The sequence below is a fragment of the Canis lupus genome, chromosome 32 (genome assembly GCF_011100685.1).
Source record: "Canis lupus familiaris isolate Mischka breed German Shepherd chromosome 32, alternate assembly UU_Cfam_GSD_1.0, whole genome shotgun sequence".
Classification (NCBI taxonomy): Eukaryota; Metazoa; Chordata; class Mammalia; order Carnivora; family Canidae; genus Canis; species Canis lupus.
In genome coordinates this window covers 19,760,092-19,787,018 of record NC_049253.1, presented here as the reverse complement: position 1 = coordinate 19,787,018, position 26,927 = coordinate 19,760,092, and the positions used below count along the sequence as shown (strand labels likewise).

General features: G+C 35.0%; 1 protein-coding gene across 31 annotated transcripts in view; it reads right to left on the bottom strand.

The window, feature by feature from the left end:
• The window catches only part of STPG2 (sperm tail PG-rich repeat containing 2), a 531,806-nt gene that overhangs the window by 233,560 nt on the left and 271,319 nt on the right, over nt 1-26,927 (bottom strand). For 2 of the 31 annotated variants that reach the window (XR_005382822.1, XM_038582091.1), the window contains exon 12: nt 3,071-3,198. The exons of the other annotated variants lie outside the window; for them this stretch is intronic. Coding sequence is in view for 1 of the 2 variants with exons in the window: in XM_038582091.1 (XP_038438019.1) it covers nt 3,074-3,198 (125 nt within the window). In the remaining variant the exon portion in view is untranslated. The remainder of the gene's footprint in view (nt 1-3,070; nt 3,199-26,927) is intronic. 31 annotated transcript variants of the gene reach the window in all.

Below are 26,927 nucleotides of genomic sequence, written 5' to 3'. Positions count from 1 at the left end.
TCACAATGATAAATTTTATGCTATGTGTATTTTAACCCAATTTTTTAAAAGATAACTTCATGTTCCAGATAACTATATAAGAAAGTTACGGTATAAATATGAAACTAATCAAAATGTGGAAAAATTTAAACAACTAATGGAGTGTAAAAAAGAGAATCCAAATGACTTTTATGACAAGAATATTCTAGTTTGGGAAGCCTATAGGTCACGGAATTGGAACCACAGAAAGAAAATTAATCCTTGCATTTCACTTGTTTCACCGTTGAGTAATTTAAAAAGTAGAGGTTGACAGGCACAACACTGTGTCTTAAGCTGCTTAGTCATCTAAGAGTAAAGATAAATGAACAAGGAACAGACAAAAAGTTTTGGAAGCAGTGCATTCTGAGGTGTTTTCATTTTTCTGTACTACAGCATTTAAAACGTACTTTAATAAAGAGCTAAAGAATTAGTACCTTAACTAAATTTTTCTATTTGTGCTTTAAAAAACTTAGAAGGTTATCAGTACAAGTAAATTCTTTAGCTTGATAAAGATATAAACCTAAAAGTTTGTCTCTGGTAAAGGGAAAGAATGAGTCAAAAATCTATTTGCTTTTCTCTAACGTTTTCTATATGACTTTGCTATCATGTGCATGTATTATACATACACGTGTGTATACACATACACACACATCTCTGTGGTTTCTGTTTCTTTAACTATGCTTTTCAGAGTAGAAACAAAATTTTGAAAAGAAGGGAGTTATGCTTTCAGATTAAAATATCTGAGTCTTGGGATCCCTGGGTGGCGCAGCGGTTTGGCACCTGCCTTTGGCCCAGGGCGCGATCCTGGAGACCCAGGATCGAATCCCACATCGGGCTCCCGGTGCATGGAGCCTGCTTCTCCCTCTGCCTATGTCTCTGCCTCTCTCTCTCTCTGTGTGTGACTATCATAAATTAAAAAAAAAATAAAAAAAGATTTAAAAAAAATATCTGAGTCTTTATATTTAAAATCCATCACATCATCAGAAGGAAAAGATACATGAAAAATATATAGTTCTCTATACTTTGGTTTCTACAGCAAAATATCATTGAAAAGAAAAATTGTATAGATAAATACATTAGGCATATACTATGTGTATTGTTTATAGCCTGACATATTAATGATGTTGTCTATCTCATGGTTCTATATTAGCTTTCTATTTACCCTTTTAAATATTTGCATTCCTTAATAAATCATTTAGAAAGCTAAATAAAATGTCTTTTATATGTGTGATTGCCTATGACTAATTTTCAAGCATGGGTTTTATTGTATTTCAGTGAAAAAGTGATATGTTTGCTAAATGAATAGGCTAAAGTCAGGCAAAGATGACAATGTCTATTATATCTTTTATCAGACTTGCAAAGAATTGAAACTCTTGCTTTTTTTTTTCTAAGTATTGGAGAAATATTCCCCCAGGTTTTTTATGCAGAATTAAAGTTTTCACAGGATTTTACTTCCTATTATACATAAAAAGTGTTCCTTGGTCAAATAAATTTGAAGTTATACTGAACAAAGTTAAAACAGTTTTCTTTATTACAGGTCATGACGTAGCCTATAATATTCTAATTCACACATAAGATCAATACAATGTGTGCATTTTCCTCCACATATGTTTGCTCATGACTTCTCTTTTTCCACAATTTTCTTATAGAGCTAATGTTTGCAAAATATACGTAGAAAAATTTTAATTTCTATGAAGTCACCTTGGTTCTCCAATTTCTAGTGTCATTTTCAATATACTAATTCTGAAACTGTAATTCAAATCTTCGCTATAGTGTTGATTAAAAGCACAAATTAGAGACAAAACTACAGTAAAGACATTTCTTCTATTGTCATTAAAAATTCAAAGTAAATTACAGTTAAATAGCACACATTTAAAAGCCATTTATATCATCTTTGGTTTTGGATATTATGGAACTGCATTCCTCAGTTTGCATAATCAGTCATCTTTATCAATGCATAGTATTATCTAGTCAGACAATAACTTCATCAGTTTCAGCATATAGTATCTTCAGATAAACACAGAGTTATCTGAAGAACCAAAGAATTCCATCAATAGGGGATCCCTGGGTGGCGCAGCGGTTTGGCGCCTGCCTTTGGCCCAGGGCGCGATCCTGGAGACCCGGGATCGAATCCCACATCAGGCTCCCGGTGCATGGAGCCTGCTTCTCCCTCTGCCTATGTCTCTGCCTCTCTCTCTCTCTGTGACTATCATAAAATAAATAAAAATTAAAAAAAAAAAAAAAAAAAAAGATTTAAAAAAAAAAAAAAAAAAAAAAAAAAAAAAAAAAAGAATTCCATCAATAGTGAATGGTATCCTCTATAATTGGCCACAGCTGCTAGAAACTTATTTATTTTTATTCTTTTTAATCTATCCTCTAATCAAAAAAAAAAAAAGAAATCTTAGAAAGATAGTAGCTGTAGTCTATCTGAAATTTGAACAATAGAATTATTATTATATGGTACAGCAAAACCAAATGTGAATAGTGAGAAAAATGAGCTATTTCAAGGTCAAGAAGTTAATTTATTTATAAATATTGGTTTGAAAATGGCCTTCCATTATATCAATGATATTTTTAACTTTAATTAGCATTTTTAAAATTTCATAGGAAGCAAAAAATAAAAACAAAACACCTAATAGGAAGTATACATTATTTGCTTTTAGATTCAAGAAATCTATGTGTAGAAGTAACTTCTAAGTTGCTATTATCTTGACAATATACTCAGTTCTTCTCACATATAGCGAGAATAATTTATTCATAATCTTCTCAGAGCAAAATTCAGGATCTAATCTAGGCAAAAGGTTTACTTGGCTCAGGAAACAGAGTCATTTTCAAATCTGAGCATACCTGGGCAGCCCCAGTGGCTCACTGGTTTAGCACTACTTTTAGTCCAGGGCGTGATCCTGGAGACCTGGGATCGAATCCCATGTCAGGCTCCCTGCATGGAGCCTGCTTCTCCCTCTGCCTGTGTCTCTGCCTCTCTCTCTCTCCTCTCTATGTATTCTCGTGAATAAATAAATAAAAATCTAAAGAGAAAAAACTCTGAGCATACCTGTTAAAGGAGCCACCTAGAACTGAGGTGGGTGGGGCCGTGGGGGCCGTGGGGGGCGATATGACAGAAAAGCTCAGTTGGAGTTGTACAACCTGTTTGACCAAACTGAGCAAATCTCTCCGTAGACACTATGGAAAGATTACAGTCAGGTTAGGCTACAGAAGAAAATCCAAAATATAAGCAAGCAAAGAAAAAATACCTAACCCCTAAAAATCTATTCTGGAGAACTTATGCAAGAAATCCGTTGAGGGTATATGTGGTGTGACAAGAAAAGGAGACAGAGATAGGGTGAATTCTTAGGCCCAACTGAGGAAAGAGAAAAAAGTGTATGACTCTAGATCGTAAAATCCTCATCTCATTTCTAAGAAATTTTAATTTCTGGGGAAAAAAGCACCTGTTATCAAGAGTCACAGGAAGATTTGATGGATGCTGGTAGATGATGGGAAAGAATATATGACTTCGGTTACTTTCCAAAGGTGAAGGATGAAATATAACTCGTGTCACTATAGTTGCTTTTATTTTGGTGAAGCTACCTGGATGGGTGACTCAGTTGGAACTTTGGTATTAATTTTGTAAAAGAAATGTGTCAGAAACTGATATTAGATATGTTCTGTGTGATAATACTGTGACTTTAAAAACTGACTGTTGGGGAAGAAGTCCTTTCCTCTCCTATATAACCAGGAACTTGAAACACTGAACAAGGTGGGTGAGGTGAACTGGAACTAGTACACAGATAGAAGACTCAAAACCAGGCTGCCTCTAACATCATAAATCCTCCGAAGAAGTACGGCAGAGAAGGAATTTAGTTAAAAGGAAAAATACTAAAGAAACCAGACAAGACTGATAAGTTTTTTTAAGATTTTATTTATTTATTCAAGAGAGACCCATAGAGAGAGGCAGATACATAGGCAGAGGGAGAAGCAGGCTCCAAGCAGGGAGCCCAATGTGGGACTCGATTCCAGGACTCCAGAATCATGCCCTGGGCCGAAGGCAGGCACTCAACTGCTGAGCAACCCAGGTGTCCCAAAGTCAATTTGTTTTAAAGTAGATTTTTGTTTCAGACATGAATTGAAATAGAGATAGTAAGAAAAGCTACCCTATTTTTTTGTGTGGTAAAAGTATTATTTTCTTTTTAAGGTATGCAGTACACAGAATCAAGAGCTAAGAACTACATTTTGATTGCATTATGAACAATACTATTATTTTAGTTTTCTGTTGCCAAAAGGTTATTTCTTATCCTCCATACTTAGAACTGTGCATTTGCATAAGTGGTTATTTTTTAGATCAAATTAAATACATTCAGTTCCAATAAATGTTTACATCTTAACCATTGTCTCATTTACATTGACTTCATCTTATTTACACAACCAAACAAATCTAAATTTTAAATCATTATTCTGGAAGACTATGATAAACCAAAGATGTGATCATTTGTTTCCAAACTACTCAGACTTGAATCACCTCTAAATAGTTGATCTTTCATTTTATATTATGGAAAGCTAATCTGTAGAAACTGAAGTAAAGGAAGAAGCTCATTATCTTAAATCTTCTGTTCAATAAGATCCAATTCGTTTAACATCTTGGTGCTACAGAGAATACAAAGAGGAAAAATAACAAAGTCTTACCTCAAGGAAATACCAGCAGAGTGGAAAGGGGAAATGAGACAAATGCACATATGCCTATACTGTAAGATAGAATAAGATTAGTACTATCAATTCTATGGGACTCTAAAAGAGAGAGATTTCCTCTGGTTGGCAGAATCAGGAATAATTTCATAAAAGAGGACATTTGAAATAGGCCTAGAAAATGAGTAGAATTTTGTTAAACAGGTACAACTATTCCTAGGTAAAGGAAATAGCATATGCAATTTCTTTATAGCAGACCATAAGGCATGGTTTAGAAATTGAGTAGTGTAATTTCATTAGATGACAGTAGAAGAATACAAAGGAGGGGTGTGGAGAATGAAGAAGATTAGAATGGAAAGTTTGGGGCCATAATATATAAGTTGAAGTCTTTGCACTTATATAATAGTCAATAGCTAGCCATGAAATGTTGATGAACTTGGAGATAGTAGACCAGAGCTATGTTTAGGAGACCCTTGAACCACTCATCCTCCTATATACAAATGAAAATGACTTCTTAGATGGTATTTTTTTTCTTTTTCTACATTATTTCCTATATAGTAAACTAAACAACTTACCTATACTACTCAGAATACGTAATATGTACTATTCCAAGTAGTGTAGAATAAGACCGTAGTAGACAATTACTGTGTGACCTTTCTTGATATCATGGCTCCCTAATTGTTGGAGGATGGGGGAGTAGAGTAGAGAAGAGCCATATTATCTCCTTATTCATGGATATTAAATTTCTACAAAACCTTTTTAAAATTTATTAAACATTTACCAAAATAGTTCATTTTTAAAATTTAATAATAATTTTGCTTTTTAAGCTAATTACTATGTTCAGAAAAATAAATCAAATTATAAGGTTCAAATGGAAGACTCCAATAATCTCCTTTTTTCTACTTTACTATCCGCTTTTCACATAAGAGAGCAACATTATGCATTTAAAAGTTATTCCAATTACCAATGAAATTTCTGTTTTTCTTAGTTATGCTGAGTTGGTATTTCCAGAAATAGTTCCTTATAAAATTGCCTATTCACTTAATCTAAAAACAAGCTACCAAGCAACCTGTTTAAGAACAGGTTTCAGAAATGTACCTGCAATATGATATAATTTATGAACTTATGTTGACACTTTAAAACTAGGGCCTATGCCAGAACACTTTCAGTCAAATTCAAGTCATCCTTACCTGCTCATTCAGAGCCCTCTGCACAAAAATAAGAAGAATATTGTATAGAAAAGAGTCCTTAATTGGTCCAATACATCAAATTCACATCAATAAAGAGCAATTACAGCATATTTAATTTCATTCCTTTCTAAATCAATCTATAAAATTACGTGTTAATCTCGGTACAAAAGATAGTTTAAAAAACTAAAGATATTTTTTCTTCTTCATTTTCCCTTTAGTATACTGATTTCATGAAATCATCTCATATATTCACAAGGCCATTAAACTATGCTACAATTATAAATATCATAGCTTGATATATCTCATGAAATACTTTTACTATGAAAGATTTTTAGCAAAATTAAGATTGTCATAAACAAAATGTCAGGAAACCTGTCATCTTAATATCTATGGGAAAACACAATGTATTCTATTAACTTAGCAAAAACTTGAATGGACAAAACGGTATTATGCTGAGTTATCTGGAACACTTAACATCTGGATTTCTAATCCTCCATAGAAAATGTAGTATGAGAAGATGACAGTCATTTGAGATCATTTATCTTTTGGGTTTAGTACCTCATCTTTTTCTCTAAAAGTTCTTGGATGTTCCAGTTGTCCATTCCTATATAGTGTTTTAACCTTTATACCGGGTTTAGTTTTATTTATAAAGATGGTCATTTGATAATGACAGTTAACTGTGGCTAGATAAAAAGTTATGAAACAGATACACTCATGAGAATTACAGATAGTATCAAAAATGCATTGTTGAGCTTTCAATATATTGCTACAATGTATACACATAAAACTATATCAATTTGTATCTTTAGCTTACTAATCAAAGGTCACCATAAAAAGGTTTAAAGCAATGCTATATATAACAATTTGGCTGAAATGGTATTCCTACTTTAATTCATAGACTGTATGTTTTAATATTTTATTTAAATTCAATTTGGCAACAAATAGTATAACACCCAGTGCTCCTCTCATCAAATGCCCTCCTCAGTGCCCTGATTCATAGATTTTTTTTTAAGATTTTATTTATTCATGAGAGACACACAGAGAGAGGCAGAGACATAGGCAGAGGGAGAAGCAGACTCCCTGCAGAAAGCCTGATGTGAGACTCGATCCTGGGACCCTGGGATCATAACCTGAGCCAAAGGCAGACACTCAACCACTGAGCTACACAGGTGCCCCTAATTCATAGATTTTAAAGCTAAAAGTACTAAAAATTTATTTATTTCAGGTTTTATCGAACAGAATTCTTTCTGCAATATACTTGCAATGTGATTACCCAACTTAGCTGAACTTCTCCAGCAAATTCTCTTATTGGCAGAAACAGAAGGAACAAAACTTTATCCATAAAGAAAACTACTGGGAAGTAGCTTTATTTCAGTCTATGGGACACACAAAAGACCAAAGTCCTGGCTCATGTTTGTGCCAGGATTTAATGGATAGTGGATAATACAGTAAGATAAAATCACACTCAAAATCTAGTCAGCTAAATTATAAAGTTCTGAATGACTAGTAGTGAGATTTAAAAAAGGTTTTAAAGAGCTTGAACAAATTATAGTAACACCACTGGTGCCATCTTTTTTAAATTTTTGTTTACGTGTTATGGCACAGGGCACAGCAGACTCAATTCTTTGTGCACTTGTAAAATATCTCACAGATTATCACAGTAATAGAGAAATCATAAGCTCCTAAAATACCCCATTTAATTTTCTGTTTACTGTGTCTACTGGAACTTTTGTCACTGTTATTTTTAAAGATTCACTTACCTCTAACTATATGAGATTGTCTGGTCTTGAGACACATACACATAACTGTATTTGCCAACATGCTCTGGGCACTTGCATATGCCAGCCAGCCATTAAACTAAGAACTTCAGTTAATTAGTAATAATTTTGTCCACAAGTTACAGAAAAACACATCCCTTGGCTTAAACAAATGTAGAATTATTTCTTTCACATAATAAGAAGTCTTGAGTCAGATGGCTTCTAGCAATAGTTCAACTGTGCAACAAGGTCTGAGCAGGTGTGTGTATGATTCAATCAGCTGTTCTCTCGTGCTGGCAAGAGGGCTTAGTTCACACAGCTATCCCTAATTTCATCCCTCACTTCTCTTCCCCTCACTCATTTCCATTGTACCGACCTCTTTATTTGGCATGTTCCCTTATGCCAGGGTCTCTGCCCCGGCTGCTTCTTCAGCTGGAATACTCTTTCCTTAGTAACCCACATTGTTCATACCCTTACTTTTTTCAGATTTCTGCTTGAAAGTGACTCAGCAAAGCCTATCTTGATGTTTCTACCCACTTAATGTTTGTACCCACTGACCTCGCAGCTCAATGCTATTACCTTATTTCATATAGCATTTACCATCTTCTCAGAGGCTATATATCTATTTTTTAAGGTCTCTCTCTCCCCAGAAAGTTCCATGAGATAAGGGCTTTTTATATGTTTTATTCACTGATATGTCCCCTGTACCTAGAATAGTGTCTGTCTCATAGTAGGCACTCAACAGATATATGTTAAATACATGAATGAATTTATTTTTAAGTCAATAAAAATGGAAAGCATGAACAATCTCTCTGTTTCTGTATAAAAACCAAACCTTTTATAGAAATACCCCTGAAAAACTACTTAGGTTTCATCTCCCAAACAAAATTACATAATCAACCAGAGCTGAAAAGAAGGATGGAAAAGAGTGTTAGCTGCTCCAGCTTCTAAAGTAGACAAAGAAAAAGGTAAGGGGGAAGGGAGTGGGAACGAGGTTTGATGTTAGCCAACCAACCGTCACCCATGCACTGTAATATCATTTCAACTAAGCTTCAAAACCTCATAGTAGGTACTTTTATTATATCCATTTATTAAATGAATAAATCAAAAGATTATTAAGCAACTTGCTCAAGTTCCCACAACTATTAAGAATAGTTAAAACTCCAGCATTGCTGCCAAATCCCTAACTATGTATCTTTTTTTTTTTTTTTTTGGTAACTTCAAGTTTTTATTTAAATTCCAGTTAACATAATAGTATAATATCGGCTTCAGGAGTAGAATTCAGTAATTCATCACTTACATATAATACCCAGTGCTCATTACAAGTGCCTTCCTTTTTTTTTACAAATTTACTTTTTATTGGTGTTGAATTTGCCAACATATAGAATAACACCCAGTGCTCATCCCATCAAGTGCCCCCCTCAATGCCCGTCACCCAGTCACCCCCACCCCCGCCCACCTCCCCTTCCACTGCCTCTAGTTCGTTTACCAGAGTTAGGAGTCTCTCATGTTCTGTCTCCCTTTCTGATATTTCCCACACACTACTTCTCCCTTCCCTTCTATTCCCTTTAACTATTATTTATATTCCCCAAATGAATGAGACCATATAATGTTTGTCCTTCTCCGATTGACTTATTTCACTCAGCATAATACCCTCCAGTTGCATCCATGTCGAAGCAAATGGTGGGTATTTTCCTTCCTAATGGCTAATATTCCATTGTACACATAAACCACATCTTCTTTATCCATTCATCTTCCGATGGACACCGAGGCTCCTTCCACAGTTTGGCTATTGTGGACATTGCTGCTAGAAACATCGGGGTGCAGGTGTCCCAGTGTTTCCTTGCATCTGTATCTTTGGGGTAAATCCCCAGCAGTGCAATTGCTGGGTCGTAGGGCAGGTCTACTTTTAACTCTTTGAGGAACCTCCACACAGTTTTCCAGAGTGGCTGCACCAGTTCACATTCCCACCAACAGTGCAGGAGGGTTCCCCTTTCTCCACATCCTCTCCAACATTTGTGGTTTCCTGCCTTGTTAATTTTCCCCATCCTCACTGGTGTGAGGTGGTATCTCATTGTGGTTTTGATTCGTATTTCCCTGATGGCAAGTGATGCAGAGCATTTTCTCATGTGCATGTTGGCCATGTCTACGTCTTTCTCTGTGAGATTTCTGTTCATGTCTTTTGCCCATTTCATGATTGGATTGTTTGTTTCTTTGCTGTTGAGTTTAATAAGTTCTTTATAGATCTTGGAAACTAGCCCTTTATCTGATATGTCATTTGCAAATATCTTCTCCCATTCTGTAGGTTGTCTTTTAGTTTTGTTGACTGTATCTTTTGCTGTGCAGAAGCTTCTTATCTTCATGAAGTCCCAATAGTTCATTTTTGCTTTTGTTTCTCTTGCATTTGTGGATGTATCTTGCAAGAAGTTACTGTGGCCGAGTTCAAAAAGGGTGTTCCCTGTGTTCTCCTCTAGGATTTTGATGGAATCTTGTCTCACATTTAGATCTTTCATCCATTTTGAGTTTATCTTTGTGTATGATGCAAGAGAGTGGTCTAGTTTCATTCTTCTGCATGTGGATGTCCAGTTTTCCCAGCACCATTTATTGAAGAGACTGTCTTTCTGCCAATGGATAGATAGTCTTTCCTCCTTTGTCGAATATTAGTTGACCATAAAGTTGAGGGTCCACTTCTGGATTCTCTATTCTGTTCCACTGATCTATGTGTCTGTTTTTATGCCAGTACCACACTGTCTTGATGACCACAGCTTTTTAGTACAGCCTGAAATCTGGCATTGCGATGCCGCCAGCTATGGTTTTTGTTTTTCAGTATTCCCCTGGCTATTCAGGGTCTTTTCTGATTCCACACAAATCTTAAAATAATTTGTTTCAACTCTCTGAAGAAAGTCCATGGTATTTTGATAGGGATTGCATTGAACGTGTAAATTGCCCTGGGTAACATTGACATTTTCACAATATTAACTCTTCCAATCCATGAACATGGAATATTTTTCCATCTCTTTGTGTCTTCCTCAATTTCTTTCAGAAGTGTTCTGTAGTTTTTAGGGTATAGATCTTTTACCTCTTTGGTTAGGTTTATTCCTAGGTATCTTATGCTTTTGGGTGCAATTGTAAATGGGATTGACTCCTTGATTTCTCTTTCTTCAGTCTCATTATTAGTGTATAGAAATGCCACTGAATTCTGGGCATTGATTTTGTATCCTGCCACACTGCCAAATTGCTGTATGAGTTCTAGCAATCTTGGGGTGGAGTCTTTTGGGTTTTCTACGTAGAGTATCATGTCATCTGCGAAGAGGGAGAGTTTGACTTCTTCTTTGCCAATTTGAATGTCTTTTATTTCTTTTTGTTGTCTGATTGCTGAGGTTAGGACTTCTAGTACTATGCTGAATAGCAGTGGTGAGAGTGGACACCCCTGTCTGGTTCCTGATCTTAGGGGAAAGGCTCCCACGCTTCCCCATTGAGAATGATATTTGCTGTGGGCTTTTCGTAGATGGCTTTTAAGATGTTGAGGACTGTTCCCTCTATTCCTACACTCTGAAGAGTTTTGATCAGGAACGCATGCTGTATTTTGTCAAATGCTTTCTCTGCATCTATTGAGAGGATCATATGGTTCTTGGTTTTTCTCTTGCTGATATGATGAATCACATTGATTGTTTTATGAGTGTTGAACCAGCCTTGCATCCTGGGGATAAATCCCACTTCGTCATGGTGAATAATCTTCTTAATGTACTGTTGGATCCTATTGGCCAGTATCTTGTTGAGAATTTTTGCATCCATGTTCATCAGGGATATTAGTCTGTAATTCTTCTTTTTGGTGGGGTCTTTGGTTTTGGAATTAAGGTGATGCTGGCCTCATAGAATGAATTTGGAAGTATTCCATCTCTTTCTATCTTTCCGAACAGCTACAGTAGAATAGGTATGGTTTCTTCTTTAAACAACTGATAGAATTCCCCAGGGAAGCCAACTGGCCCTGGACTTTTGTGTCTTGGGAGGTTTTTGATGACTGCTTCAATTTCCTCCCTGGTTATTGGCCTGTTCAGGTTTTCTATTTCTTCCTGTCCCAGTTTTGGTAGTTTGTGGTTTTCCAGAAATTCATCCATTTCTCCTAGATTGCCTAATTTATTGGTGTATAGCTGCTCATAATATGTTTTTAAAATCGTTTGTATTTCCTTGGTGTTGGTAGTGATCTCTCCTTTCTCATTCATGATTTTATTAATTTGAGTCTTCTCTCTCTTCTTTTTAATAAGGCTGGCTAATGGTTTATCTATCTTATTAATTCTTTCAAAGAACCAACTCCTGGTTTTGTTAATCTGTTCCACAGTTCTTCTGGTATCAATTTCGTTGAGTTCTGCTCGAATCTTTAATAATTCTCTTCTTCTGCTGGGTGTAGGATCTATTTGCTGTTTTTTCTCTAGCTCCTTTAGGTGTAAGGTTAGTTAGCTTTTGTATTTGAGTTCTTTCCAGTTTTTGTATGGCTGCTTGTATTGCGATGTATTTCCCCCTCAGGACTGCTTTTGCTGTATCCTAAAGATTTTGAATGGTTGTATCTTCATTGGTTTCCATGAATCTTTTTAATTCTTCCTTAATTTCCTGGTTGACCCTTTCATCTTTTAGCAGGATGGTCCTTAACCTCCACGTGTTTGAGGTCCTTCCAAACTTTTTGTTGTGATTTAGTTCTAATTTCAAGGCATTATGGTCTGAGAATATGCAGGGGGCGATCCCAATCTTTTGGTATTGGTTCAGACCTGATTTGTGACCCAGTATGTGGTCTATTCTGGAGAAAGTTCCATGTGCACTTGAGAAGAATGTGTATTCAGTTGCGTTTGGATGTAAAGTTCTGTAGATATCTGTGAAATCCATCTGGTCTTTGGAGATGTTGCTTAGAAGACATATCGAGTGTAGAAAGCGCTGGATCTATCAACCAATGAATACTTGGGCTCTTACCATAGTTTGGCAATTGTTAATATTGCTATAAGCATCAAGGTGCATGTATCCCTTATAAATCAGTATTTTGCTACCCTTTTTCTGGATCCTCGTCAACATCTGTTGTCTCTTGTGTTTTAATTTTAGCCATTCTGACAGAGGTATGGTGATATCTCATTGTAGTTTTGATTTGTATTACCCTGATGATAAGTGATGTTGAGCATCTTTTTATTTTTTATGTGTCTGCTAGCCATCTGGATTGGATGTCCTCTTTGGAAAAATGATGGTGATGGACATTAAGGAAGGGCACGTGATGTAATGAGCACTGGGTATTACATAAGACTGATGAATCACTGAACTCACCTCTGAAACTAATAATACACTTTATGTTAATTAATTGAACTTGAATTTTAAACTACTGAAAAAAAAGAAAAACATCTATTAATGCCTTCCGCCCATTTCTTAACTGGATTATTTGGTTTTGAGGTACTGAATTTGATAAATTCTTTATGGATTTTGGATACTAAACCTTTATTATATACATCATTTGCAAATATCTTTTCCCACTCCAAAGGTTGCCTATTAGTTTTGTTGATTGTTTACTTTGCTATGCAAAAACTTTTTATCTTGATGAACCCAATAGTTTATTTTTGCTCATTTCCCTTGCCTCTGGAGATGTGTCTAGTAAGAAGTTGCTATGATCAATGGGTTCAAAGAGGTTGCTGCTTGTGTTCTCCTCAAGGATTTTGATGGCTTCCTGTCTCACATTTAGGTTTTTCATTCCTACATTTGTTTATTGTCATATAAGAGCATGACATTTGGAGCTGCTGCAGCCTTTTGCTACCATGAAGTACAAGGCTTCTGAAATTCACAGGTCAGAAAGAAGGAAAACACCTGCATTCTTGATTTTTATTGTTGAATTATCTGAAACTAGAACCACAAACCTAGAATATTACTCTTATGGAGGAAGATAAACTCTCAATAAATATTAAATGTTAAAATATGTCTCATAGTTTTAATGTGAATGTTATTTGGCTATTGTTCATATAATTCAAATAGAAGGAAGGTTATGAAAGTGCACTAAGGATGTCAGATATTAGAATTATACATTAGAAAGAATAGGAAAGTTGGTGCATTGAAAGGAAATTGAATTGCTCAGTGATTTATAATACCAATCCACAGCTTTCCTTACAAGACTAATTTGTGAAAAATTCTCATTATAAAAGTCAGAGAACAAAAGGGGGGAATGAGGATGGGATGTATTATTTTCCTGATCACACAGATCAAGGGTCAACAAGCCTTTTTTGTAAAGGGCTCGAGATTAATTAATGGTTTCTATTGCAGCTAGTCAACTCAGCCAACCCAACATAAAGGCAGCCACAGACAATTTGTAAACAAATGAGCATGACTGTGTTCCAATAAAACTTTTACCTATGTAAACTGAGATTTGAATTTCATATAATTTTGCACAAAATGATGTTCATATTTTGATTTTTTTCTTTTCCAAATATTTAAAAATGCAAATGAATTTAAACTCATGGCCATACAAAAATAGTTGGATTTCATTTGTAGGCCTTAGTTTGCCAAACTCTAATGTAAGAAAAAGAATTCTTTTTTTTTTTTTTTTTTTTTTTTTAAGAAAAAGAATTCTAATAGTCTAATTTGTTCCTACCTACTCCCTCACTAACACAAAAACAAGTCTAATTCCATATATCTCCAGGTCTTTGGGAAATTCTATTTTGGGTGTCTACTCTGTTCTCCAGGGAAGTATCTTATATAAAGAAGCAGTTCCCAATAAGCTGCCAGAAGATTGCATACAAGGGATTTCAAATCAATATGTGCATCACAGGATGTCTATGAACAGAAAAATAAAATGATTCACATAGTCACAGGAAAAAAATCAAGAATATAATAAAAAAAATCCACACTTTTTACCACCACCAATTTTTTCTTGCTTTACTCACACCTAAATAATGGAAGGTTTAGGCCATCATAAAGCTGAAGAGATAAGCACTTTACCCTTTATGTATTTATTTATTATACTGGTTACAGAATACAAGTTTCCACTATTTCTTCTTATTCAATATCACTACATGAGTGGCTCCTATTAATTATTTCAATTATTCACTGGCATATCAATTACCCTGGCAATGCTAAAGAAAAATACTCAACTGTACTGACTGGACTCAGTTTAAATTCATGAATGCAAACTTCAGATGGATTCTTTTTTCAAAAAGTTTTATTGTAGTAAAATATACATAGCATAATATTAACAATTGTAACCAGAAGAGCACAGTTTGGTATCACATAAATACATTCACAATGTTGTATAACCATCACCACTATACATGATCAGAACTTTTCAGCATTCCCAAAAACACTCTGTATCCATTAATAATTCTCCCTTCCCCATCTCTCCAATTTTAATAATCTCTATTCTACTTTTTATGAACTTACATTTTCTAAGTACCTCATATAACTGAAACTGTACAATATTTGTCCCTCTGCATCTGGCTTATTTTTTCTAAAGCATAGTATTTTCGAAGTCCACCCATGTCGTTCCATATATCAAAATTTCATTCCCTTTTGTGGCTGAATAATATTTCATTGTATGGATATAATATATTGTTTATTCATCTGTTGATGGACACTTGGGTTGTTTCTATCTTTTTGGCTAAACATTAGTGTACAAATATCTGTTTGTTTCTCTGCATTCAGTTCTTCTGGATATACACCTAAGAGTGAAATTTCTGAGTCATACATTAGTTTTATGTTTAATCATTTGAAAAACCACCAACGTGTTTTCCACAGCAGCTCACCATTTTTATATTCCTACCATTTGATACAAAGGGTTCCAATTTCTGCACATCTTTGCCAACAGTTGTTATTTGCTGTTTTTCAGATTATAGCCATGCAGAAGGTATGAAGTGGTATTTTATCATGCTTTTGATATTCAATTCCCTACTGACAAATGATTTCAAGCATCTTTTCTTATGGTTAGTGGCCATTTATATATATATATATATATATATATATATATATATATATATATATACATATTGGAGAAATGTCTATTCAAGAACTCTGTCCACTTTTAAAAGATTTTATTTTTAGAGAGAGAACGAGCAAGGGTGCTGGTGGCAGGGGTAGAAAGAGAGAGAGAGAGTGAATCCCAAGCAGAATCTGCACTGAGCTTGACCCGGAGATCATAACCTGAGCTGAAACCAAGAGTTGGACACTCAACCGACTGTGCCACAGAGGTGCCCCAACATGGGGCAAACAAAAGTTCTTGTTTTTTTGTCCATGTTTTAAATTGGCTTGTTTATGTTTTTTTGTTGTTGAGTCTTAAACAAATGATTTGCAAATATATATGATTTGCAAATATTTTCCTCCATTCAGTAGGCTTTCCTCCATTCAATAAGCTTTTTGCCATCTTGATAATACCCTTTGATGTGCAAAAGTTGTTTTTTTGTGAGTTTGTCCATTGGCCAGTACCACAGTATTTTAATTACTATAGCTTTGTTGTAAGTCTCAAAGTGAAGATACGTGATGTGAGTACTCCAACATTATTCTTTTTCAAGATTGTTTTGGCTAGGGATCCCTGGGTGGCGCAGCGGTTTGGCGCCTGCCTTTGGCCCGGGGCGCGATCCTGGAGACCCGGGATCGAATCCCACGTCGGGCTCCCGGTGCATGGAGCCTGCTTCTCCCTCTGCCTGTGTCTCTGCCTCTCTCTCTCTCTCTGTGACTATCATGAATAAATAAATAAAATCTTTAAAAAAAAAAAAAAAAAAAAAAAAAAAGATTGTTTTGGCTATTTGGGGCCCCTTGCAATTCCTTACGAATTGGGAACTGGCTTTACCACTTCTGCAAAAGAAACTGTTAGGATTTTGATACAGATTGTATTAAATCTGTGGATCATTTTTTTAGAGCATTGACATTTTAGCAATGTTAAGCCTTCCTTTCACAAACACAAGTAAAAGTTTAAGGTCTTCTCAGGTCTTTTCTTTTTTTTTTTTTTTTTAAAGATTTTTAATTTATTTATGAGAGAGAGAGAGGCAGAGACACAGACAGAGGGAGAAGCAGGCTCCATGCAGGGAGCCTGACGTGGGACTTGATCCTGGGTCTCCAGGATCACACCCTGGGCTGAAGGCAGCGCTAAACCGCTGAGCCACCCAGGCTGCCCCCTTCTCAGGTCTTTTCTGAGCCAGAATCTTTCCCTGGGCATGCCCAGTGGCCTACTAAATCCTCTGTATGAGTGGCTATTTTTGAATATCCAAAAGACAACCAGGAATTGTCCTTTTAAGTATCCTGTAGACTGCTTAAGCCAGTAGAGATTAAAACAATTGTGACTTGCCTTTTGCACCAAAATGATCAGGAATAACAATATGCGAACACAGAGTCCCAATATTTGAAATACAAGGTCCTTATTGCCCACCCTGGCTCCAGCAACCCAAGCCAGAAATATGGGTTGCCATTTCCACAGCTGCCTGCCATGCGATGGGGTGGAGGGTTAGGTAGTCACTAGGACACTGAAAGCTGAAATGGGCAAATATTAACAACTCATCAGCCAAGCTTTCCACTAGGTGGTGCAGTGTGCAAATAGACTCTCCAATAGACTTCCAAAACATGCACTTCAGTTTGTGTCAGTACAATTGTTTTCTAGGTGAAGAAACAAATTCCTGGCACTCTTTACTCCACATTCTTCCCTGACTTCACTTCCCATCATATGGATTCTTAATCCCCAAATTTATGTATCTGCCCCAACTTCTCTCCTAATCCCCAGACTCAGGTATATAATTCCCACCCCTATGGACTCTTACCGCTGCCGCTCAATCATACTATTTCTGTCTGATCTATGTAGTCTCCCACTCCTAATGGCTATTTCACAACTTCTCTCTTTTCAGTCATTCAATAAATCTTCACTCTCAACCAATTGTAGCACTTTCTATATACTTCACTAAGGAAATTAAGGCAATCAGAGATTTCCACTGACCCCCATTAGTATCTGCCCAACTACCAGCATCTTGTATACACATCCTAATTTCCCTTGACTGTTATCATGGATCCATACTGAAGGCCAAGAAGTGAGAATCATTGAGGTCATATTTGAAATCTACTTCCCATGGTCATAACACAGGAATATCCTGTGGCTAGTTTTGTTGACTATAGTTTTGAAAACACCATGCTCAAGGAATGAGTGACTAAGGTTAGGGAGGTCAAATTTAAAAAAAAAAAAAAAAAAAAAAAAAAAAAAAAAGGAGGGGAGGTTAATTAAAGGTTTCTGCTTACTTTAAATTTCAACAATTTTTTTTGTGTGTGTGGCAAGTCTGGGGGAAAAGGTTATACTCTTTCATTTTTGTTATTTTTATTTATCTAATAAATGCTTGATAAATTTGAGTCTTTACCTATATATAATATAAATTTTTATTTTTTAAAATTTTTTTGAAGATTTCTTTGTTTTAGAGAGAAAGAGAGAGTGTATGCATACACGCTGGAGGAGAGGCAGAGGGAGAGAATCTCCAAGGAGATCCCCCAATGAGCACAGAGCCCCATGAGAATGGTACACCATGTCTATTAGTGATTCAAGCTTACCCTCTAACAATGTACTTATAATTGCAATCCATTTAATGTATAAACCCCTGAAATATATTCTACCTGAGTTACTGGTTTGTGGAAAGCAGCATAATACTTCAAAGGGATAAAATTGTGCTCCTATTGCATACTCTAGTATTCTTTTCTATTGTAAGGATTTATCAATATCTGCTCTAAAACTGAGTTATCTTTATTTACTCTGACATTAGCCTATTTTCCATGGACATACTGCCTCCCCCCCCCAGTAATATAAACTATCTACTTCCTTAAAAATTATACTTTATATTGCCTTCATTTCTCTTCATCTTTATTTTATATGTTCATAAAATATTTGGCTTTCAAGAATAGACTGGCACTGTATGTGCATCTAAATTTGACCGATACTTTCTTAAACAATAAGATCAGCTAAAACTTTATATTAATTTATATTTACTGGGCTCCCTGCATATATTGCAGACTTAGGTCAAAAGCTCTAAGTTTGTGTTTTTAGGAAATCATTCTCCATGAAATATGTATGAAATCCATCCTATTTTTATAGGTTCCTATCTCTATCCCATGCCATTTTCTTTTGTTTTAAGTGTTATAAAGTCCTTGGATAGAAGTCTTAGGAAAATAGCCTGGTGAGAGATGCTGCTCTACAGATGTAAAATAAATATTCATGACATTTGGTGTAGAATTCACATGAACAAGAAAAAAACTTGGACCATGACATGAGTTTGTCCTTCAAATTTGTAGTTCATATTGGACCAATCAACATTGCCTGAATATATTTGTGATTTTTTTAGTCATAATTTTTTTCTCTCTCTCCTTTACTTTCTCTTCTCTTCCTACTTTGTTTAATTATTTTTTTAAATCTCTCTCTCTTTCTGCTCTCCCCATAAGAGTTATTTTAAATCTCCCCATTTGTTGAAGGACTTGAATGAACTACATGATGTCATGTTCTGCCTTGGCATATTGTGATGTTTTATTATGGAGAAATATTGAGATAGAAAAAATTATTAAAAGTGCAAAAGAAGTATTCACTCCTACATTCTTTATAGATTGCTCTTGTTCCCCACATCTTTCAGAAAATGATTTTGCCTTATATTTTGAAGAGAAATTCTTTCTTAGAAAGAATTCCTGCAACTCCTTGTTCCCTCCACTCATTCTAAGAAGCATAGGAGCATTTCTACTATTTCTGTTTTCCTTTTTTTAGTTTCAGTAGAAGAAAACTAATAGCAGACCATCAGAAAAAAGTTAAAAATATGTTTTCAAATTTACATATATATAGTTAAGTTTTGATTGCTTATCACATTGCCTTCTTGGTTCTATTATTCTATCCCCATTACGTAGATGCACTCCTCTTAGCTCTTGCAAGGGCTAGAAAATAATCAAGGCATCAAGCTTATTACTGTTGACTGTAACCCAAACCAGTAATTTGTAAGAGCCACTATAAGAATGTACCTTACCATTTCAAAGCCCCTCGACCTTCCTCCAAGAAGTGGAAACACCAAATGAAGATGTCAGAAAACATGACTTCACAGATATTTTCTTTCTTTACACTGACGACAGCCATATCACATGTAGTATCCATGAAGTTGAAAACTCAATACAGGCTCTTTTATTTATAATTCAAATCCATTTCGGCATTATCTCATCTTTTCATCTTTTCTTCATTAAAAAAAATCCTTTGAAAACTCCCTGACCTCCCCCTAAAATGAAGTTAATATCACAAGCAGCTCTTCTCCTAATTAAGCTTACTCTAACCACAAATGCATTTTCTCATTATCACTAACACTAGGATAAGGTCCTCTGGTTGGCAATTAGGTGAATGCTTTGCTCCATGAGATTGACTCCCAAGTGTAATATGGATTTAACTCGGGTTTGTGGTTATAAGAAAATTAACCCTTTGCAAAATAAGTTCGTCTGGAAATATTCTTCATGATAGCCAACACCTTCCAGAATTCAGTGAGTTAACCCTTTCTATTTTTACTCCTAAACTTGATAGATGACAGAGAGATCCCTAACACAAAACAATAGATATCCTTCTAATTAATATTAATAAAACATACACTAAGACTAAACCTTCCCTTAGCTCAAAAATATCAAGTTTCCAAACAAATGTATTCATGCATTATTAGTGGTCAGTGAGTTCATCCTCTTTCAGTGGAGTATGTTTTCCTTGCCATTTTCTTACACATATTCAATAGGGATGAAATGGAAGTCAAAAAGTTTAATGAGTTAACAACTACTACATCATTGGTCTTATACTAGCCCAATTTACTATATGAAATTAAGAGCAAGAAACATAATTTCTCAGATATATCAATGGAGAAAAATATTTTAAAAAAAAAAAGATTTTATTCATTTATTCATGAGAGACACACACAGAGAGAGAGAGAGAGGCAGAGACACAGACAGAGGGAGAAGCAGACTCCATGCAGGGAGCCCAATGTGGGACTCGATCCTAGGTCTCCAGGACCAGGCCCTGGACTGAAGGTGGCACTAAACCACTGAGCCACCCGGGCCGCCCTCAATGGAGAAAAAAAAATCTACAAGTTTTTGTAAATGTTGCTAAATGAGATAAATGGTAAATATTTAAATAATTTTGATTAAAATTATTATAGTCATTATTTTCATATGTTACTTGTTGGTGTCAATCTAGACTTTAGGAATTTGGAATTACTGGCCTTCCATCTTTTTAATGAGAGCTAAAATCATATATTAAGAGATATAGAATATATTTCAGGAAAGAATTGTTTCAGTTTATGAAAGCATCTTAGAAGGCCATTTGTGTGAGAATAGGGAGGCCCTGGAGGGCTGTATGCAAGGAAAGTACTTAAAAAAGGAACTAAAAGACTATGAGAAAATGAAAGGTATTTGGTTTTATTTTGCTCTGGCATTCTAGACAGAAAAGAGATGAAGAACCCAACAAGGAAATCATAGATGGAAAAACAGAAAAAGGGTTTCACAAGATGGCAGAAAGTTGGGAATAATATACCTACAAGGGACACTGTAAAAGACTTAGGAAAAATGGACATTATATTTACATTTAAACTGTTTGCTGATGAGAAAGACAAAATACCCTGGATAGTTAAAGACATATTTTATTCAGGCTATTGCAGAGAGGATATCATAATGAGAAATTTCTCAAAGAAAAGAAACAGGGCCTGAAGTTTTATGGCCTACCCATTGGCAAACAAGAGTCATTTACTAGTCTGTAGGGAGTCCTGAGAAAGGATGGAAATCAGTCTTCGATCAGAGGATATGAGGGCAGGGTGGTCCTTTGCCATTAGCCTTTACCCAGAGGACAAAGGATGAAGGATTTCTTAATCTTAACTGCTTTCTCAGAATAATAGAGCTGAAGAAGAAGAAGAAGAAGAAGAAGAAGAAGAAGAAGAAGAAGGAGGAGGAGGAGGAGGAGGAGGAGGAGGAGGAGGAGGAGGAGGAGGAGGAGGAATAAAATGTCAACATTGTAACTATTCTCTGAAATTATCACCCTTTTCTACACCTACCCTTAGTAAAGTTTACTGTGTATGGTACTTTCTTTAGAGGAACTGAAAGAAGGTTGAATTTTGTTTTAGATTAATGAAGTGGAGGTAAGAAAAGAAGAATACAGGTGGTGAGATATAAAGTGGTGATCAACTATTGAGTGGAAAAAGGAAATTAAAACTAGAAGTGGTAAGAAGGAAGTCACCAAGAATCTTCAGCACGACTACATAGTCAGGGAGTAAAAGGTTGTATTTTTAATGTAGGTGGGTAAGAAGATTGGAGGATTTACTGATTCCCAGGTAGTTAATATTTAGGCCACCCAAATAAAACCAGAGAAATCAGGTGCCCACAACAAAATATAAAAATATTTAAGGTGCCAGCAAAATACTTGTTTGCTGAAGCTTTAGGAACTTGTTTCCTGGTGTTTCAGACGAGATCTAAAGATTAACCACAAGAAGGGATGAATTCCTTAATCTATCTAGATAATAAGCCAGAGGGTTTTGAGAGATATCAGATATTCTAGGGATTATAAATATCTGAACTATTGCAAGAGCCTCTTAAATTGTCAGTCTGCTTCCATTGTTTTTCTTTCCATTCTCAACACTACCACAAGTTTTCTCAAATATAAATCTGATGTATTACTTCCTATTTAACAGCTTCTGATGGCATATCAAGATTGTTCCATGATCTAACTCAACATAGTTACATTCTTAAATTCTGCCACTCTCACCATTACCAGCCACATTATATTACTTGCTTTCGTGTTCATCTGTTGACCTTCATATATTAAACATAATTGATTATTCCTAAGTCTTTACTTCTAATGTATTCTATTAGAGAACTTAATGCAAAAAAAATCTTAGCTACTGAAGTTCAGAGTCATTCATTATGCTAAAAGTGCAAGGGCAGGAACTAAGATTTGGGTGTTGGGTACCAACCCCATACTCTATATCCTGCCCAGACCCTAGCTCTAGATGAGTGTTCAATAAATGTTTTTAAATTGATGACCAAGGTGCTATAAGTATCTCTATACTGGTAAGTAAATCAGCCAAAACAAATCCATGTCTAAATAAATGTATTCTTTGGGAGGTGATGAATTTCATTTTACATAGTACACACATGGCAAAACATGATGACATTTCAAGGATGATAGAAAAAGGATATAGCTTGAAACAGTGGGTTGAACTATATAAGGTCTTTAAATCTTCTTACATCCTTGTGAGTCAACAGGTTTATAGTTAGGGATGCCTGGGTGACTCAGTGGTTGCACACCTGCCTTTGGCTCAGATCATGATCCTGGGGTCCTGGGATCCAGATCCCCCTGGGAGCCTGCTTCTCCCTCTGCCTATGTCTCTGCCTCTCTCTTTCTATCTCTCTTGAATAAATAAATAATTTAAAAAAAACAGGTTTAAGGTTAATATGTTAAGAGTGGAAATAAAAGAGATTCCGAAAGAAACTAGAGTGCTAAGCATCCAAAGATGGTCATATTGGAAAAGAAAATGGTCTAACCCAGCTCCTCACTGTCTCTCTATATGCCTTATTAAGCAAGAGTCATTTTGTTAGTTTCCTATTACTATTGCAACAAACTACCACAAATATAGTGGCTTATTAAAACAATACAAATTTATTGCCTTACAGTTCTGGAGGTCAGAAACTAAACTAAGTCTCATTTGTCTAAAACCAAGGTATGCATTCCTTTCTGGAAGCATGAGGGGAGAACACATTCTCTTGCATTTTCTAGGTTCTTAAGATCACTCATCTCTTTAATCTTCAAAGTCAGCAATGGCAGGTTTAGTCTTTCTCATAATATATCACTCTGACTCTGTTTTCCTCTTTCACTTCTAAGGTTGCTTCTGATTACACTGAACCCTCTTGAAAAGTCCAGAATAATCTCCCTATCTCAAAATCATTTGGTTAGCAACCTTTGCCTTAATTATCCCTGCTAAATATTGTGAGCTGAATTGTGTCTCCCAAAAGATGTGCTGAGGTTTCAACTCCCAATATTTCACAATGTGACCTTATTTGGAAATATGATTGTTGCAAATTACTTAAAATGAGTTCATACTGGACTACTTACTGTGGGCTCTTAATCCAAAATGACTGGTGTTCTTATAAATAAAAGGAGATAGACACATAGTGGGGAAAATTGCCACGTGATGATGTAGGCAGAGATTGGAGTGATGCATCTGTAAGCCAAAGAACACTAAGTAATGCCAGCAAACACCAGAAGCTGGAAGAGGAAATGATGAATTCTTTTCTATCGATTTCAAATGAAACATGGCCCCCTGCTGACACCTTCACAAGAACATCTGGTCTCTAGAGCTGTGAAACAATAAATTTTTGTTGTTTTAAGCCATCCAGTTTGGGGTAATCTGTTATGTCAGCCCTAGCAAACTAATACACCACGTAGCAGAACATATTCATAAGTTCTGAGAATTAGGCATGGACATCTATGTGGGGCCATTATTCTGCTTACCACAATCAATGGGTAAATGATGAGAAGGAGAAGGAGAAGGAGAAGGAGAAGGAGAAGGAGAAGGAGAAGGAGAAGGAGAAGGAGAAGGAGAAGGAGAAGGAGAAGGAGAAGAAGGAATGTGTCCTCTAAGAAAAAATAAGATAGATCTCTTTTTGGAAAAATGGAAATGATCATCTTTTTTTCCTTCTACTTTACACAGTATCCTGAAGGCTTTTATGTACTTGGAACTTGTATTAAGAATTACAGATCGCAATTTTTACAGCAATTTTTAATCACTGCTTTTTCTACTGATTTTAATATTATAAGTGAATTAAATGTTTATATAATATATATAGCTACTTTAAATTCAGCTTAGGAAAACATATAATTTATATAAAAAATAAATAGCTCAATAGGACAGATGAGTCACTGTGACAGAGCCTAAATAGACTGGGCAAAAAATAAATTAATTAAATAAATAAATAAATAAATAAATAAATAAATAAATAAATAAATCTGTCCCTGCTAAGTGTCCTTCAGTTTTATAAAAAGGACAAAAAGTTTCTGTTGCAAATTTTTAGAGGTTATTTTTTAAATTTTATTTTATTGTGGTAAGAACACTCAACATGTGATCTACTCTCTTAACAAATTTTTTTAAGTGTTCATTACTGTTGACTACAGGTATAACAGATTCCTACAATCTATTCATCTTGCTCAACTGAAACTTTATGCCCCTGATTAGTAACTCCTCATTTCTCTCCCCCTAGTCCCTGGAAACCACCATTCCATGCTACTGAGCTATGAACTGGGCTATTTGAGATAGCTCACATAAATGAGAACATTCAGTACTTGCCTTTCTGTGACTGGCTTATTTCACTTTGTATGATGCCATCAAGGTTCATTCATATTGTTTCACATTGTAGAATTTGTTTCTTAAGGCTGAATAGTATTCCATTGTATGTATACACCACATTTACATAATCCATTACTCTGTCATTGGGTATTTAATTAGATTTCACAACTTCACTATTGTGTAGTTTTGCAATAAATATGGAAGTGCTAATATCTTTTCAAGATTCTGATTTCAATTTTTTTTAGATAAATATCCAAAAGTGAAATTACCAGCTCACAGGATAGTTTTATTTTTAATTTTTTGAGGAACTTCCGTATTATTTTCAATATCAGCTTCATGGTTTCACATTCCCACCAATAGTGTACAAGAGTTCTAATTTTGCCACATCCTCACTAAAATTTGTTGTCTTTGTTTTTTTGATAATAGCCATCCTGATAGGTGTGAGTTGGTATCTCAGTATGGTTTTAATCTGCCTTCGTTGATGATTTGTGAAGCTAAGCATTTTTTCATATACCAATTTGCCATTTGCATGTCTTCTTTGAGGTAATATCTATTCAAGTCCTTAGCCCATTTTTAATCAGGCTATTTATTCTTTTATCTATTTATGCTATTGAGTTGTAGGAATTCCTTACATATTTAGAGACTACTATATTATTAGATATATGCTTTACAAATATTTCCCCCTATTCCATAGGTTGACTTTTTACTGTTTCCTCTGCTATGCAGAAGCTTTGGAGGTTTCAAAGCCATTTAAACCTGTATTCAGCACAGCTAGTGTCTAACAACCCTTTTTAAGGGTTACAGAATTTCATTCCTTTTTAAAAATTCTTAAATATATAAATATATATGTATGTTTATATTGGAAATTTATATATTTCCAAAGATCTTTTAACCCTACATAAGCAAAATGACTCATTTTGCATTTTTTTATTCTGTCAGATTTATCTTTCTACTTAATAGAGTAGGATTAACACATTTGTCTTTTGAGATAAGACACATTCTGTGCTGTTCCCTAGTGACCAATCTTTATAGGAACATCAGGTTCAGACCTATTCTGCCCATATAAATAGAGACTGATAACAGGGAGGGACAGGAGAATGTGAATGGGGACAGGTAAAAGAATGACAGCTTTTGGCCTAATAGGAAGCTTTCTCCTTAAAAAAGGAATCTCATTTGCCTTACAGATTTGCACACCATTAACAGATGTGAACACTTAATTCAATTGTGAGGAGCATGTAGCTAAAATGCCTGAGGGAGAAAAAATATGGAAAGGAAATCTTATATTACAATAGCAAGGTTAAAGAAAATCAAAGGTACTCTCTCTTATTTGAAAAATATTTTATATTAAATACAAGACCAAATATATATTTGAAGTATTCTGAAATGAAAACAAAAAGTACCCAAAGACGAAACAAAACACACCAGAACAAGTCATTCAAAACTCAATTGCTTGTGAAATATTTTTATTTCCTTAGCTATCATTAGATTCTGAAAAGATATTATTCCTAAAATCATATGGCTAAAAGAGAAGAATGCATTCCAGCTTTTGCATAAATGTTAATAATTTCCTTTCTCTCACATTCAAAGCATCCTGATTAAATCTTGCTAATGTTCTCTTAATTCTAACTCTCAGAGGACCTAACTATAAATATAATAATCTATATAATATTTTCTAAAAGGAAAATGGGACAAAAATCTTAATATTAGAAAATAATAAGAGCCCTTTAGCCCAAGAATAAAATAAAGGCATGCATGTAGTTATCTATATACTGTTAATTACTTGTATAGATGGTAAGTGGTAAATTTAAACATGCTTCCTTTAAATTACCTGAGTCTTGGATTTTGGATTTTAAAAGGGCAAGAGACTCTTCTTTTACATACAAAGATAGGCTAAAATTCTGTAAAATAAAGAATGACATAAATCCAATGTCAAGGATTTTAAAATAAAGTTTTTAAGTATATTTTAATGTCAA